At 36.2% G+C, this 17364-nt stretch overlaps 2 protein-coding genes across 2 annotated transcripts; one reads left to right on the top strand and one right to left on the bottom strand.

Moving 5' to 3' along the window:
• Positions 1–2790: 2790 nt before the first annotated feature.
• LOC103959969 (ATP-dependent Clp protease proteolytic subunit 3, chloroplastic-like) lies at positions 2791–8200 on the bottom strand. The gene is made up of 5 exons (XM_009372351.2): positions 7773–8200; positions 7329–7443; positions 4068–4243; positions 3288–3383; positions 2791–3202 (listed from the first exon to the last, which is right to left on the bottom strand). Exons 1-5 carry the CDS (start codon positions 8082–8084, stop codon positions 2939–2941), a joined length of 963 nt encoding a protein of 320 aa, XP_009370626.2. The 5' UTR covers positions 8085–8200; the 3' UTR covers positions 2791–2938.
• Positions 8201–10354: 2154 nt separating this feature from the next.
• LOC103959968 (cytochrome P450 71A14) lies at positions 10355–17213 on the top strand. The gene is made up of 7 exons (XM_009372350.3): positions 10355–10808; positions 11721–11920; positions 12681–13325; positions 14133–14283; positions 14548–14724; positions 15272–15441; positions 16631–17213. The coding sequence occupies exons 1-7, from the start codon at positions 10508–10510 to the stop codon at positions 16730–16732; spliced, it is 1746 nt and encodes a 581-aa protein (XP_009370625.2). The 5' UTR covers positions 10355–10507; the 3' UTR covers positions 16733–17213.
• The last annotated feature ends 151 nt before the right edge of the window (positions 17214–17364 follow it).

Below are 17364 nucleotides of genomic sequence, written 5' to 3'. Positions count from 1 at the left end.
TATCTTTCTTTTTCCTCTCTGAAAAATTGAAACTTTGTTCTTTTTTTAGGTGTTTTGTTTCTGGGTTTTGATTGTTTGTTATTTTCTAGGTTGTTTTTAGTTTGCTTGTTATGAAATTATTTGTCTTTTTGGTTATTTGAAGTTTATTTGATATTAAAATGTTAATGTAATGCTATGTTTGGTTATAATTTTTAGAGAACTATTAAGCTCTAGATTTAATTTATTGGGGAAGTTGGTTGTCGTAAAAAACTTTAGTGCTTGTTAATGTACAAAATTTTGTAGAGCATTGCAGCTCATGAACTAATTGTAGCCTTCAGATGAACTGATGTGATTTACTTCATTAAGGTAATTTCCAAAAAAAATAAAATAAAAAACACAGAGGACCTTTGTACCTGGCCTGAATCGGCCCATTTCAAATGGGCTGTAGGTCCGGTTCCAGTATTAGATTTGCAATACCCAGCCTGACCCATCCCATTTCCTTTTTAAGCAGGTCTGGTCCAGTCCCTCCAAATTTAGGCCTAGCCCAGCCTGTGCCCACCCCTAGGTTAGTCTCCATCACTTGTTATTTCAATGTAAGCATGTGGCTTGTACCTTGGCTGAGAAGGCTTCAATCTGCCTTTGGGCTTGATGCTGGGCTTCGGGCAAATCTCCTTTAATTTGGCACCCTTGGGCTTTCCTTCACTTAAGCCTAATGTTCAAATATTAACCCAAACACGATCTTCTTCCAGTAAATATCAAGACACTCTTGCTTAAGCTGGAGAAGCATCTTGTCCCTCTGATCGTAACTCTCCCCAATTTCATCCCAAATTATGTGAAATTTTAAAAATCCAAAGTTCCAATTAAACCCTCATCTGCCTCCGTCGAGAATACCAAAATTCACCTGGAAAATAAAAAGAAACGAAAACCAGATAGAGATAGAGAAATGGAACTTGCAATTCACAGAGGAGGAAGCGCAGGTGGTACAAGAGGGAGAGAGGTACGACGGCTTCGCGATCATCGCGAGTGACGAAATGTTAGGATTGACGTGGCGTCTTTTTGAAGATCTGAGTAGTAGTAGACTAGCAGTAACTGATATTAGAGGATAAAGGGGACGAACAAAACCCCAGAGAAAGAGAGGGAGAGAAATGTGGTGGCATTACGATTACAACACCGTTTTTCTAGGTTTGTTTGACGAATTAGAATTGGAACCTGGAAGATCCCTAGAGATCGATAGAGATATGGTTAACTATGAGTTATGAATGCGAGAGGGGAGAGGGATATATATTTTTCGAAAAGTTGGCGCCAAGAAAGGTGCCCTTTGCTTCCGGTTTGTTTTTTTCTTTTTCTTTTAACTTTTTCCTTTTTTTTTGGGGCCTCCATCAGTGAAATGGGTCAGCCAGGTCCAGACCATGAGAGAAAGGCCCAATGAAGAGTATGACTCAAATTTAATGGGGGACAAGTTTCACAACTCAAACAAATTACATTACGGTGTTGTTATTAGCACTTTGAAAATGTCATTTTACATTTTTTCGTATATGAATGTTCTCGTGATTTTTTCAGTTTCGGAACCAATGATGACCTTTATGAGGTTTCAATGACACAACTCCCATAAAATAAAACTTAATGAGACATTTGTTTAGGGTTGCAATTCTGGAATTCCTCTTTAGCAACATGCGTTTCAAACCGAATATTTCACAATTTCCCTGCAGTTGCAAAAGGAGTGCGGAAGGGTAAATTGAGTGTGATAAGATCTTGTTCATCCCGACTCTAACTTTTTGTATCCGTATCGAAACAAGGGCTTGTTAAGCGATTAGTGTAAAGTGTGTTATATTTTATTGTACCAGTTAGTTACCGCACACTGCTCGCATTATATGTTTCAGGTTTTAACCTAAACTTGTACAACAACTCTATACTCCAAAGTAATCAACATGTTAGTTGAATTGAAGCACCGTGCTTGTACGTATTAGACGAGACCTTGAGACCTTACTCCAACGGCATTGTCCTCTTGTCTTGGAGGTTCTTTTGAAGTTACCACATATGGCATCACAAGCGCAACTTGATCTTGATGTTGCATGAAAGGTTTTGCTATCAATCTTCAAGTTGGTTTAGTTACGGAGGCGAGTTACTGAACACAGCTCAGCTCCTCACAACTACTTAATTGTAAATCATAAACTGACATATACACTCAAATTGTAATTTGTTTAGTAAACTCAAAGCGATACGTTTAGATACTTCTTTGCTGGGTTAGGCCTTTCGCGTGTTACGCCAGAACACTTATCGCCGATGTTGCTATACTTGTGACTGGGGACGCTATTTGGCCAGCCAGATATCGGAGTATCGTTAGTTTGGTCTGTCCCTAAAGAAAAAACTTGTGCGAATGAACATAAACAAACAAGAAAAGGTCCAAACGCATCCCCATTCCTCTAGCCGGAGAGTTTTAGCCAGCAAAGTACCGAATGAACATAGCCAAACACTTAACAAGTTGCCGTTTTACTCTTGCCAAAACTCTACGCCACTAGTGAGGAGTATACACCAACGACAAGATAGAGGGCGGAGAAGAAAGGATTTGGATCCTCTCCTAAGCTAATGGACAGGATCCTCCTGACCAATCATCGAGGACCGTTGGCTTTTTGTCCAACGGCTACAAACAAAGGGGTCCCTTTAAAGTTTTAATAATTGTAACCGTTGAATAAAAATCCAACGGTCCACGATGATGCGTTAAGAGGATTCTCTCCATTAGCTCAAGAGAGGATCCAAATCCGAGAAGAAATTCTGTGAAACATCTAAATGTGCCCTTTCCGACACGTAAAATTGAGAAATATGTCAATCTCCGAGGAGATATTGAATAATCTACTTTCACTATTTGACAAATGACCTACGTTACAATACTATGAGGAGTGAGCATTACAACATAATCAAAATAAACCAGAGGTAAAAAGCACAAGACTAGTGTAATGTTTCATGTAGCAGCGGGTGCTTCCTTTTCCTTCTCAGCCTCTCTCCCATTGTCAGAAAATCTTTGCTCTGAGGGCAAGTTCTTTCTCGATTTCTTGCTCCCTTCAACTTTCCATTGATCCCAGACTCGTGTTCTGGGTGGCGGTGTGAAATCTCCTACGGGCGCAACTAAGCCTGGCTTTCCATCATCGATAACGAAATCAATCAACCCGTAATCCTTAGCTTCCCAAGGATTCATGAAATTATCACGGTCTGTGTCCTCTTCAATCTGCACCAACAAAATAAACTTAAAAAAAGGGGAAGGAGACCCTCACAGAATATTTACCATGGAGAGATCCTATCTGATGCCTGACCTGCTCTAAAGGCTTCCCTGTGATTCTTGAAAATATTTTGTTCAATTTAATCTTGTGGTACACCATTTCTCTGATTCGAATACCCATTTCCGTTGCCTGAACTCACATGAAATGCCGATAAATGTATCAGCCTTGTAAACAAAAAACAATATCTTAACAGCATATTCAAACAATATGTATGCGTCCTCCATGATATAGGTAATGCATGCATCATATGTTAAATACCAAAAGTTTAGCCATCGTTGTAAAAGTAAAATAAATCTAAATGAGAACTTCCCAAGTACATAATCTAAGAGCATATCTGCATTGTTCTACCTTCCTGTGCATTAAAAAGAACATCAAATTTTCCAATCAAAATAGAACGTAGATTCTTACAAAAAATCAAATTGATGAAGTAATGTTCTGAAAGAAGATGCTTACTAGCATATAGACCATACTTCGAACCAGAGACTATCAGGCTGGGGTGAGCTAATACAAACTTAAAGAACAATGGTCATCTATAACTTCGCACGAACAACATATGATAATATATACCATGCCTCAAACCTGAGACTATCAGGCTTGGGGAAACTAAGTTTGTAAATGCATCTGAAGCAATTAATGGTCAGCTACAACTTCGTAATAAAAACACTAGATAACATCATCTACATGCAGTGGAATCAAGGATAAAGATATTGGTATCCGTGAAAAGCCAGATTTATAATCATATTGAAAACATTATGGAAAACAAACAGTACTTAAAAACATGGACATCAACAGAAGCAGATAACAAGCAATTACTTTTCCTCCTGCAGTTCCAAGGGGTTGATGGATCATCACTCTTGCATTGGGCATGCAGAATCTCTTTCCTTTAGAACCTGCAGCAAGGAGAAAGGCCCCCATAGAAGCAGCAAGCCCCAGGCAAACAGTTGAAACATCTGCCTTGCACAATTTCATTGCATCATATATTCCCATTCCTACAAGATGGGGCAGGTTGGTAAGAACATAAAAGAAGAAAAATGTGGAGAACTTTAAAAAGAAAAAAACAACTCAATCCAACACACGTCGCATCACAATAACAAGGGAGTGGGGGTGAGGCTAAAGCTGGAGAACAGCTACTTTGCTTTCCAAAAGCAGAAATAGATAGAAACTTTTTCAATTATTTTATTTGTTTTCAGCAAAACTCATTCAATCTTTTCATTGACACTAGCCTACTCAGCCCTCTGTCCTCTTTCCTTTCCACAAAAATTTCCCGTTCTCTATCTCATTCAAATTTCAATATGCATTATGCATAACAACGGATAAACTGTTGGACTTTCAGATAAAAGAACCATGTGGACTCAAAACAAAACCCCACGTCAAACATATATCTCACTCCAATTTTGTTCGATGTTACAAAATGTACCCAAACATCAAACCATACATATCTTCTTTGTTCCACACAGTAATCAACTTAGAATCTCCCTCCTCATACTAGTATCACTTGTTAGTTTCTTGTGTTGTTGTTTCTTTTTTAATTCATTGTTGCTTGTCTAATTCCCCTAGGTAATCATTTTTGTCCCTTACACTAAAATCGTCTTCACATTGGTTTTTATAAGAATATAGAATATGCCTTTGGGGAGCAGACTCACTCTATCCCCAAGCTAATCATCTTTGTTTTTCTTTGTATTTCCCTAGCATGTCAAGTTCTTGTTTACTATCATCATTTTATAACTTTATAAACAAAATTTAGTCTATTCCTAACCAAACCTTTTGCTCGCTACACCTTGCTCACCTACATAAATCTTTTTTACTATGTACTTCAGGCAACTATAGATTTCCAAAACCTGTCGTGTAGTGGTTTACACTGGGAAGAATTGGACTAAAAGTTCAAAATAATATATGGATATATCGATTCCATTGCACAAACTATCCACCATCCGTGGTAGGTGCTATTGAAGTGTTTTTGTAGAAACTAAAGAGTATGCATGATATATATCCTTGAGGTTACTCAAAATGAGTATTTAAAACGATATAAAAGATATCATAGCTTCTACATACTACTGACTCGAATAATTAAAAAATAAAAAAATCAAGAAAATTTTTTTTTGATGCAAATCCTAGTTATAAAGTGTGCTGGTTAAATCGTTTTGCATAATCAATGGCCATGCGCACACACCCTTGAGCTTCCTCAATTAAATTAGACAAAAAGATTATGAAATATGCAATTGCTTGGATTCAATACATAATTAGAAATTGACAGATTTTATAAATAAACAACACTAGGGGCTGGTCTATTCATACCCTACTTTTAATTATCAAGTTGTTATTGTTACATGTCAATAGAAATCAATGGTGTATTGTTTTAACTACGCTCTCATATCCAAAGCAGAAGAAAAGAAAATCAATAAAAAGAAATGGACAATCGGATCAAAAAGTCAAAACTTATCTTCACAAGGCACACAAAATATATTTATAATAAAATTATACAAACAATATTTTTTTGGTAATGACTTTTTCATATAAGCCATTGACATTGCTCATATCCAAAGGCACCATATATGGCAGAAAACTTAGGAGAAACAGTTGAAACACTTTTCTAGTAGGGAAAAAACTCAAAATATTTTTTCAAGTAGGATGGGAAAAAGAAATCTAAACACTTTTTTCTTGTAGAAAACTCTAAAATCAAAGGAACATAATGCAATTACTTTGTGTCTGCATTCTGAAAGTTTGGTGATTCCATAGGCTTTAAAGAATATCAACAATGACACAGATAGCTATCTCTACTTCTCAACTCTCTTTCATTTTTTTTCTCTTCAATTTTTTATGAGGACAGCAGCTTTGATCAAATAAAAGAGATAAGATACAACACATGGGACAAGGTATCACCTAAAAGAGCAAACATCTAACTTACATCTAAAACAGAAAACCAACACAAAAAATTAATTGCCAACATTGTACTACAAGATAACAGCACCACAACCAAAGAATAGAACGAAAAGACCAATCCAGAAACTCATGGAATTGAATGATCCACCTCCTCCCCATTACACCTTCAAATACTTCTATTTCTCTCCAACTAAACCACCGAAAAGTTTTCTTACACAGCACGCTCTCTAGCACCAAACCCTTTTAGACCTCTGGAAAACATTACTTTTCATATAACAGAGCATCACAAGAGGGTAGAATTGCCCAACTAAAATCAGCCTGATCAACAAAGAATAAGCAACTGGAGAATGGAGTAGCAAATAGTTAAGCATCTGCATGATTTCTGCACATCAGACAAAGAGCAATTGCCCAAGCTACAATCTTTATCTTAGGTGTTACATTAACCTTTCAAATTGTTTGAGAGGGTCATTCTGAAAAGTTAACACAAGAAGTATATTGACACAACTTCCTGAATAATCTTTTTCTTAGCGATATTCAACGTCTTGGAGGGCCCATAACTTTAAGGTTTGCAAATCCACCAAGCTGGTTTCATAATTGACTAAAGCTAACAAATAATGTGGCAGATCCATCATCAGTTTAACATGTTATGTGATGGTGAAAAATGTAACACAATTTCAACTACCCTGAGAAGGCAATTTCCACGTTGCTGCTACCAGCCAAGCCATCAGACATTGTACAGCCCAATCCGAGATAATAATTGTAATGATCAATAGCTACAAGTAAGTAGAAATTACATCAAAGCTTACTGTTCGTGGTTTTGCAGCACACTTACTCAAGTCAATATATTACTTGCTTTGCATTGATGACAGTTTATTCTTCCAGTGCTCTCCTTTTAAAATTTCCTCATCCATTATGTTGCAAAAATAAGGTAGTAAATGCATGCAATCCTTTGTCCTTTGTTACCAAAGCCTGGCGTTATGATATGCTGTTCTCATTTACTATTTAACTTGCATGCCAATGCTTTAAGTTATGTTACAATTGTACAATTGAAAATTGATTTACCTACTTATGTAATAACAATATGTAGTTTTTTGTATGTCTTGTTATCTACAATACCAGGGATATATTAGAATCAAAGGCAATGAAAGAAGAGAGGTGCCAGGATCAAACATGCCGAATATATTTAAAACATACCAGCAGTAACAGAACCACCGGGCGAATTGATAAACAATTTAATGTCCTTTTTGGGGTCCTCAGCATCTAGAAATAGAAGTTGGCTTATGATCAAATCCGCGGTCATGTCATCTACCTGCCCACGGGCGGAAAATGAAGAGAGAGTTAAACAAGGCAACGCTTCTCTTCATAAGTTAGTAAACACAAACAAACACACAGTAATCCCCTCAAATTTCTAACTCCTAACTTTCAAGTTTCAACAAACAGAAAAAAGTGCAAATTTACATACAAGTTCAGTCTTCTAGTAAATAAGAAATACAAACACACAGTAATCCCATCAAAATTCTGAACTTTTAACTTTCAAAAAACAGTAAAGTGTGCAAATTTCACAAGTAGCAGCAAACCCCATGTCGAAAAATTAGATACTGAGAGAGAGAGAGAGAGAGAGAGAGAGGGAGGGAAAACCTGAGAACCCAGAAAGATGATTCTCTGACGGAGAAGCATGTTGGTGGTATCGAGCTCTTCGAATCTGGGCAGCCTTGGAGCCGAAGTAGTAGCTGACGGAAAATCCCAATTGCTCGACAAGGTCAGTCTTGGGGGAGACGAGCTCTTCATGGCCTTAATTACACAGAAGCCATTGCTTCTCCGACGGCAACTGGTAATACTATTGCGGCAGCTGCTGCTGTTGAGGGCAGTACCCCTCACAATCCGTGCAATGGGCACTTGGGTTTGTGAAGAACACGGCGGCCTTGAAGCTGTGGCTGCGTACGTCATCATCTCTCTCTGTGAGTGTGCTTTCTCTCTCTTCTTTGCTTCTGAACTTTTTTTCCTTTATCTCTGTTTTTTTCCTGGGAAAATTGGGATGGAAGGAAAAATGAAAGAGCTTTTTCGACAAAGAGGACAACTGCCAAATCGGCCTTTTTAAGAAGGGCCGGCGCCCAAATGGGCTGGGCTCGGCAGGGTTTTTTGGGCAGTGGATTAGCCCCGGCTGGTAATTAAGTTTAAAGTTTTGATTAGGTTTTAATTTAACTTTTCAAAACTCAAAGTCAAATAATACGTTTTAGAGTAAGGCCCGGTCGGTAATCGACCTTTTTCTTTTGAACACAAGCTGCTTAACTCTAATTTTAAAGTTTTGTCACTTAAAGTTGCGTCCATTGAAAACAACTCAATTTGGGATTGCACTAATACTGCAAAAGTTGAAGGGTATATTTATTGATTTGTCCTTTGAAACTGCCTTTTACCATCTGAAGCAAGATTTCTTACTTTATCATTTGAAACTATCAAAAATCGAGTCAGTTTGCCCTATTGGTTAATTATACATGTAGACGTTAAATGAAAAGGCAGTGTCGGTATTTCATATCATGCTGGTAGAGATGAGTTATTATTATTGACAAGGTATGAAATTTTCAGACTTACAACTCTAAAATTGTTAAATTTCTAGTAGTGTCGACATAAATGAGGTCAAATGACCTAATTTTGATAGTTTTAAAAGATATGTGAGGTAAAAAGACGAAATCAATTTTTTTTTTACCCAAAATGAGTGTGGCCTCTCTGTGGCTCAATTGTTGACTAATACGTATTTAAAACTTACCCTTTATTAACTTTACTATCATAAACTTAAGGGTGACTTTGGATGCGGTCCCTATTTATCAACATTCTTTGATTAAACCTTGTTGGTTTTCAATTTTTGATTGAAGTCTCTGAAATTAATATAATAATGCATTTCTATGTAGGTTATTATAATTTTTAATTAAATTTGATATTTGTAGTTATATTAATGAGACTTTAAATAAAATACATGATTTGTGTGGAATTGAAATATTAAAATAAATTATACTTATATATTAAGATAAATTATATTGAAATAAAACCCATGATTTTTCATTACTTATATTAATGATATTTTACATACAAAAATTGGTAATTTTTATACGGTACATTTTACATACTAAAAGTTGGTACATTTTATACAAAAATGGTGGTACATTTTATATGAAAAAATTGGTACATTATTTATATATATAAACAATGTATACATTTCAGATTGAAAAATAGGTTTTACATTAAAAATCGGAGACATTTTACATAAAAAAAAAAGGTACTTACAAAAACAAAAATTGGTACATTTTACAATACACAAAGTGAGATTAAATTGGTACATTTTATAACTCTACAATTGTTAAATTTCTATCAGTATGGACATAAATAATGTCAAATAACTTAATTTTGACAGTTTTAAAAAATAAAGTGAGATTAAAAGACGAGATGAAATTTTTTTATTCGAAATGAGTGTGATCTCTCTGTAGCTTAATTATTGACTGACATGTATTTATAAATTTACATTTTCTTAATTTTAATGTCATAGACTTAATATATGTTAAACAATAATTAAGTTACAAACAGTCCTAATGTCAAACAAAAATTAAAGTTAGAGAGTGGCCAAATTCATGTTGAACGCGGATCTCTTGAGAGACAGTACAGAGAGCAAATCACTAAATAAGGAAGGTTGAAACCAATCAAGTCTTGTCTCCAAGATTATAACTCTACAATTTTTGGCAATGGACATTTCTTGCTTCATCTTTTGAGACTTCAGGCAATCATGTCAGTCATGTTGGTTCAAATGCTCAATTTTCTCGTAATAAAAAAAGGGAAAGAAAAATACACCTACACAAACGTGGCACTTGCAGCACCATTATTCTCGCTTCCAGACAACCAAACAAAACGACACGCGCACACTGAAACAAAAGTCAGACATATCGGCACTTTAAAAGGCAGATTGTCTGTCTTCCAATCTCTTCTTATTTGTCCAGTCACAATTAAATTACGGTAATATTTTATATATTTTTTTATTTTTATAAAAAATTAATATAAAATGAGGTTTGATATCTACACATTTTATTTTATTTTTCACATACTTTTTAATTTATAACAGTCAGATTGAATGAATTAAAAAAATTTATCGAACATAAATTATCAAAAAATACATGAGAAGTACAGTGAGATACGTTAGTATCACATTCATATAAAATATTAACGCGATAGAAAAACACCCAATCAGGAGGGCACACAATCTGCTACGCTTGAAAAGTCCAACTCCCAACTTCCCATCCCTGTATTTCTTGATACTTTATACTTGTTCCGATTACGATCGCACCATTTCTGTTGATCTTGCCCAGTTTCTTCTCCTCTGCTATGAGAAAATGACATCCACTTCTTCTTCTTCCTCGTGCGGATCAAACATCCTCTTCACACTTCTCTTCCATTTCTCGAGATCCGGAGCTTGCGATTCCGACGAAAGTTGCTGCCGAGTTCTTCTCAGAGACTTGGCCGCCAGAGAATTCAATGCCTTCCTTTGGGTTTCCCTCATCGCCGTCACCGCTCTCTTGCTCGCAAGGGTTTTTAAGCTGCTCTGCTTGTGGGTCAAGGCCAGGTCCATCCCCGGCCCGCCGTGCCCTTCCTTCTACGGCCACCACAAGCTCCTTTCCCGCGAAAATTTTACTGGTCTCTATCTCTAATGCATTTTTTGTTATTGGAATTTTTCTGGTTATGTATAGTAGATTAGCTTTGCTGTTGGGTTCGGCTCAACTTCTGCGTTTGGTTGCTGGGATGTTAATGGAAGTGAAAGTTTTGCTTATTCTTCCTGTTTCTGTGTTTTCATCAAAATTTAAAATTGAAGTGGGAATCCAGGAATATAAGCAAACAAGGTTTTTGGCTTTTCTAAAAAGTTTTGAACTTGAAGTAGAACAGTAGTAATATGTGTAAAAAAGGTTTCTGGGTTTTCATCAAAATTTAAAATTGAAGTGGAATTCCAGGAATATAAGCAAACAAAGTTTTTGGGTTTTCTAAAAAGTTTTGAACCTGAAGTAGAACAGTAGTAATATGTGTAAAAAAGGTTTCTGGGTTTTCATCAAAATTTAAACTTGAAGTGGAATTCCAGGAATATAAGCAAACAAAGTTTTTGGGTTTTCTAAAAAGTTTTGAACTTGAAGTAGAACAGTAGTAATATATGTAAAAAAGGTTTCTGGGTTTTCATCAAAATTTAAAATTGAAGTGGAATTCCAGGAATATAAGCAAACACGGTTTTTGGGTTTTTAAAACGTTTTGAAATTGAAGTAGAACAGTAGTAATATGTGTAAAAAAGGTTTCTGGGTTTTCATCAAAATTGAAATTGATGTAGGGCACTATGTATATAAGTTGAAATTTTGAAATTTATGTTGAACACTTGGAATATAAGTTGAAGGAAGGAGAATCGATACAAATTTCGTTGATTTTGTTGAGTTTTCCTAGGTTCCCCCAAACATGAAGAGGTTGAGGAGTAGAAAATACATTTATTTTTTGGTGACTATGAATTTGTGATTTGGATGATAGAGTGAACAATGTAACTGATTACTCTTTTCGTTTGGCGTTGATCAGATGTGCTATCCGGTTTGCACAAGAAATACGGGTCTGTTGTCAAGTTGTGGTTGGGTCCTACTGAGCTATTAGTGTCAATAAAGGATCCAATTCTGATCAAAGAGATGCTACTAAAGGCTGCTGATAAATTGCCTTTGACTGGAAGGGCATTCCATTTGGCCTTTGGAAAGTCGAGCCTCTTTGCTTCTTCTTTTGAGATGGTATGAGCTTCATTTTATGGCTCCTCTTTCTCTGCTTTCTTTACTTTTGTATTTGTGATGCTTAGAAGCTTACTATGTTGTACCGGTGTTTTGTGTCTGCATTGTAGATTGCAAAACATTAATGCCAGAAGAGAAAAAAGCCTGTGTTTCTGTTTCTGCACGTAGGTGCTATTACTCCGTGGCATTTTATTGACGGAATGTTAAAGGGAAGGAAAAGAAAGCAGTAAAATGACTGCCTTATCAATTATCATCAGCTTATCTGCTGGTCTTACTTGAAACACTTGGGAAAGGACAAAGGGAAGGAAAAGAAAGAAATAAACGAATTTATGGATGTAACAGAACGATTAGTTTGTTGATCTAACTGCTGGTTCTCCTACAGTTTAACTGTAAAATAACAGTCCTCCCCTAACATACTAAAACGATTTTAAAATTAGATATGTTACTGCCTTGTAGAAAGCACGATTTTTTTTCTTTCCCTAATGTAGTCCCAATTCCTGAACATTGATTGGTCTATACATGTTACATATGGAATCAGTAACTTCAACTAAGCGGGAGCTAATTGATACTATCTGCATACTGTTTATATTCATATGAGAAGTTTATTATCTCCCAAACATAATTTATTATCAATATTTGTTCATCAGGTATGATGGTTTGTCAAAGACTGAATGAAAAACTCCACAACTTTTCTTGTGTGATTATTCCCAATTCCATTTGGCAACATTCATTGTTGTTTCCTGAATGATATTCTCATTTGCAGGTGCAAAAGGGACGGGAAGCACTATTCACAGAATTAAGCGGAAAAATTCTTGAGAGTGAAAATGTGATCCGTAGAAAGGCTGTGGATTCTATCTTGGAGAGGATACAAACTTTTGTGGCGAAAGCCAGTGTCGACAGTAAAATGGTTTCTCAACATATGGCTTTTACCATGCTAGGAGCCACACTCTTTGGAGATGCATTTTTAGCTTGGTCTAACGCAACTATCTATGAGGAGCTCCTTATGAAGATAGCTAAGGATGCTCGTCTTTGGGCTTCTTATAATGTTACTCCTGTTTGGAAGCGTGGATTTTGGAAGTACCAGTCTCTGTGCACAAAGCTGAAATGCTTAACGCAAGATATTATTCGACAGTGCAAAATAAACTGCATGCTATTTGGTCAGGATCATAGTCACCGTATTGAAACAGAAAACTGGGGAAAGGAGTTTGCGTCTGATGGACCATCTTGTTCTGAAGTTGTAATAGTAAATGACCTAATCTTTCAGGAACTTAATGGCCATCTTAATCCAAGGGAAGAAGAACCATGTAGGAATCTTATGGGCATTATGTTTCATGGATGCCTTACCACAGCTGGTTTGATTAATAATATTTTGGTGAGCCTTGTTACACATCCAAAGATACAAGATAAGGTAATCTGCCCTTCTGTCTTCTTTTTGCCTCTCTCTCCATTGCTCTGTCTGTCTCTGTCTGAGTCCTTTCTAGTTAATGTTTCTGCTTGAAATTATCCTGTCAAAACTGACATTTGATCTAGTTGACAAGGCACCTCTTTACGTTCTCTTTCTTGGCTCATTGTGCTTCATGTCTTCATTTTACGATTTTTCTGTCTCCGTTTTTGAAGTCCCTCAACACACCCCCCACCAAAAAAATTAAAGCTTCCCCATATTAGAGACGGCTCTCGCTAATGATAATAATAGTGATAGTTCATTATAATTTTTTGAGTTATAATGATAATTTATTATTCTTATTACAATTCTATTCATTAGATAGTAGATAGGTTTCATGTGTTATTACGTATTCATCTTAAGCAGTATCAGTTTGAGTGACTATATAAGACAATCACTACTCATCATTGTAGGAATGAAAACTCACAATGATATTGACCAATGTTTTGAAAATTAAACTGATTGGCATATCCAAACTGAGTCAAATACAGAGGTTGTGGCGGGACAACCGGCAATTTTATATGGTACTTTTTTGTATAAATGGTCACTTGGCAATCAGAATTCTTGACATATATCATAACTTTGCTAGGGTAGTTGTCTTTCATAGTGGCACAGGGAAATTCATGGCTAGTCTGGTTGTAACTTTGGAGACCCCTTTAAGTAAACATGTTAGAAAATCTACTGGGTTTTTGTGATATTGATGATTGTGATTTTGTGTGCATCACAAGCATTAACTTGTTATTGTCCTAAATTTCTTTATTTATGTTTCCAAAGATCTACTCGGAGATAACTATGGCACGAAATAGTTCAATGGAAGAAGGCCAACTGGATATTCATAAGTTGGTTTTATTACTGGCAACTGTTTACGAATCTGCTCGTCTTGTGCCACCTGGATCTTTGATACAGAGATGTTCTCTCAAACATGGTAAAACTTCTAATCAATTTCTTAGAAGCTTAATTTTCTGTATTGAGATATCAGTCACTCCACATTTCTGCTTTTGTGTGTTGTGTGTGAATGCCGTTCAGACAATGCTTCTTGAGATTCTTACTTATCTTTAGTTGCAGCATATCCAATTGTGGTGCTAAGTTCAACATCATCTACCCCCTCTCCCCTCTTCCATGATGGTTGTGATTTCATTTTTTACTAGAATAGGCGTTTAAATTGATTTTCTTTCTTTTCTCTTTGAAGACTTGAATCTTAAAGGTGGTGCAACCATACCAGCTGGAGCAGGGGTGGTTGTACCCGTACAGCTGGTACAGATGAATGATTACAACTGGGGAAGTGATGCCGGTGAATTTAATCCATATCGCTTTTTAGCGAGGTCTAGAGAGGGATCTGATATATTGCTCAATAAATCATTCTCAGGTTTCGTTCCTACCGATTCCCATGATGTGTATATAGTTTTCAAGTTCCCTACAGTACATTTTCATTTATACCAGTATTAACTAATCATACTTTGCCTTTCCCTTTTTTTTTTGCAAATGCAGCAGCAGTATATGGCTTTTACTTTATTATATCATTTACCCTTTCCAATCTTTTATCCTATTTTGTTACACGACTTGCGGATTTTATATTCAATGAATATTCTTGTATAGAACCTGCTTTTTTCACGCGAATTTAAACTTAGTTTGGATATGAATTGACACTTCACTGTCCTAAACTGAATGATAGGGAGTTTACTCTGTACAAAATAACCGTAGAGAGAATTTTGTTTGATATAAGCATCCTTAATAACCCTAGGGAGTTTAATCTGTATAGAATTAGAACCCACTTTTTCCATGCGAATTTAGAGTTAGCTTGGGTATGAATTGACATATTCACTATCCTAAACTACATGATAGGGAGTTTAATCTCTATAATATGTTATAACATGCTCTGTGTGTGACAAAACTTGGTTCTTAATTGTTCTCAGGGCCTGCTGAAAAAATTGTGCATACTGGAGAGAGCTCCTTCGTTTTGAATGATCCAGATAAAAATCCAGCGTTCCTGTCCTTTGGCTCTGGCATGCGTGCCTGCATTGGCCAGAAATTTGTAATTGAAGGAGTTGCAACATTATTCGCTTCGTTGCTTGAACACTATGAGGTTTGTACTGTTTGTTTTTAACTCTCTGTCCGTTTCTCTTTAACTTCCTTTATAAGCAATTTTTGTCTTAAAAGTTGCTGCAGAAAGAAATTTACTTTCAATGTTAAACTTGGGATAATGAACTTAGAGTTGAATGTGTTAAGTCCCTGTATCTTTACACTAGTTTTGAATTCCCGACGTCCAATGACAACTATATTTAAAATTGTGATACAGAGGTGAGCTCACAGATAGGCTCTTGGGGGCTTGAATCACATTTTTCAGTTAAAAGTAAACAATTTATACAATAAAATTGTTATTAAGTTCAATTTAAATTGTGATATTCTTCTTGTAGTTACCTTTTTCTTACATTGAGTTTTAACTTAATTTTTTTGTAATTTTTGACCTGGAATATTTCTGTCAACGGCGATGTTGAATACCTTATTTTGTCAGCAACCATTTAAGATTTTCCAAGAAAATAATTTTCATCTCTTGTATCTTGCCTTCATGCACTTTCATTAGTAACTTGATACTGAACATTGACCTAACCACTATACTGTTTTATGAGACTGATGTGCCTATGGGGGTGGGAGGGTTTTATAATCGGTGTTTCTTAGGTATTGAGTATCATTCCGAATTGTCAGATCGTTTTCAATTGGTTTCTTCTTATCTAGAAGGTCATCAATCATAAAATGGATGAGTTTGATGATTTCAGTGGAAATGCTGCACTATCACTTCAACTGTTGTTTCTTATAAAAGTGCCTGTGGTCCTTCTGTAGTACAATTTGTTACGAACCGACCTACTATCTAGATTCTCCATCTGGGAGAAACACCATGAGATGAACTCATGTCGCCCTATAACTGTTAATAATATAAGGTTGTGTCTTACTTGGCAAACAAAAAGCACTTGCATGCTTAAACTGGACACGAAGAAACTTTCGTCCTGGAAGAGAAGGAATTGTGGACGAAAGAAGGAATTCTGATGTTAGCTTGTGAAACTATTTTTCATCTATTTCTCAATTTTTTTCTCTTACTAACCTACTTTTCACACTCTATACAAAGATTGTTGGAAGGATGTGCACACGACGTAAACATTTTGGGGTTCATATCTCGTTTATATGTTTGTCTTAGATGTATACTTAGTAACAACTGCTTAGTTTTTGCCTTTGCCGTATATCTTGTCTAATGTTGTTTAGTTGTTAATATATTACAGATAAAGCTCCATCAAGAAGCTGAGGAGAAGCCGAAACCAAGCAACTTTGCGTTCCAGCTTCTTTCTAGTTCACAGATAGTATTTGTAAGAAGGGACAGCTGAAAGAACGAGGGAGCAGAAAGTCTGTGCTGTGGATATTTGCTGCTTCGTCGTACGATTCTGCATTCTCAGGTCACTAATAGGAAGACATCTCCTGTCTAACTTTTCCCCACCCCGGGTTTTGATGACGGGATCTCTTTTCCGCTCGTTAGCTATTACATCGGAGGATGCTACGCGAGTAAGTTTTGTGACTCGTGTTTTTTTCCTCCATCTTTATAATAGCACAAGCGCTTGTTTTATGGACGTGCCAGTTTTTAAAATGTTTTCTGTAAGTACTCTGTGACTACCGTTGTAGCAGAGCCTTATCGTTACCCCTATCGTTGAATTTGCAGCTTCAGCTTGTATGTTGAACTTTTTTCTCTCCCGAAACCAAAAGGCCTAAAAAGGGAGTTCATGTGTTTTCAATTAGCTGGGAAAGAACCCAGTAAATATGTATGTTGTACTACTAAATAGAAGTTTTATAGTTACAAATGGCCTTCCCCTGCGTTATATGTTCCTGGTTTAGCGTTGTTTGTGAGTGCGCCCTCCTTCCCTGGACTCGCCTCCATGACGGAAGGTACCGATTTCTCATATTCCGATCATCAGAGAAGTTGCATACAATTTGGTGTTAAATTTCATCTCTCCTTCGCATAGAA

Source organism: the organism of the source record quoted next, unplaced genomic scaffold (genome assembly GCF_019419815.1).
Source record: "Pyrus x bretschneideri cultivar Hongxiangsu unplaced genomic scaffold, Pyrus_bretschneideri_v1 Contig62, whole genome shotgun sequence".
Taxonomy (NCBI): Eukaryota; Viridiplantae; Streptophyta; class Magnoliopsida; order Rosales; family Rosaceae; genus Pyrus; species Pyrus x bretschneideri.
This window is presented reverse-complemented; position numbering and strand designations above follow the sequence as displayed.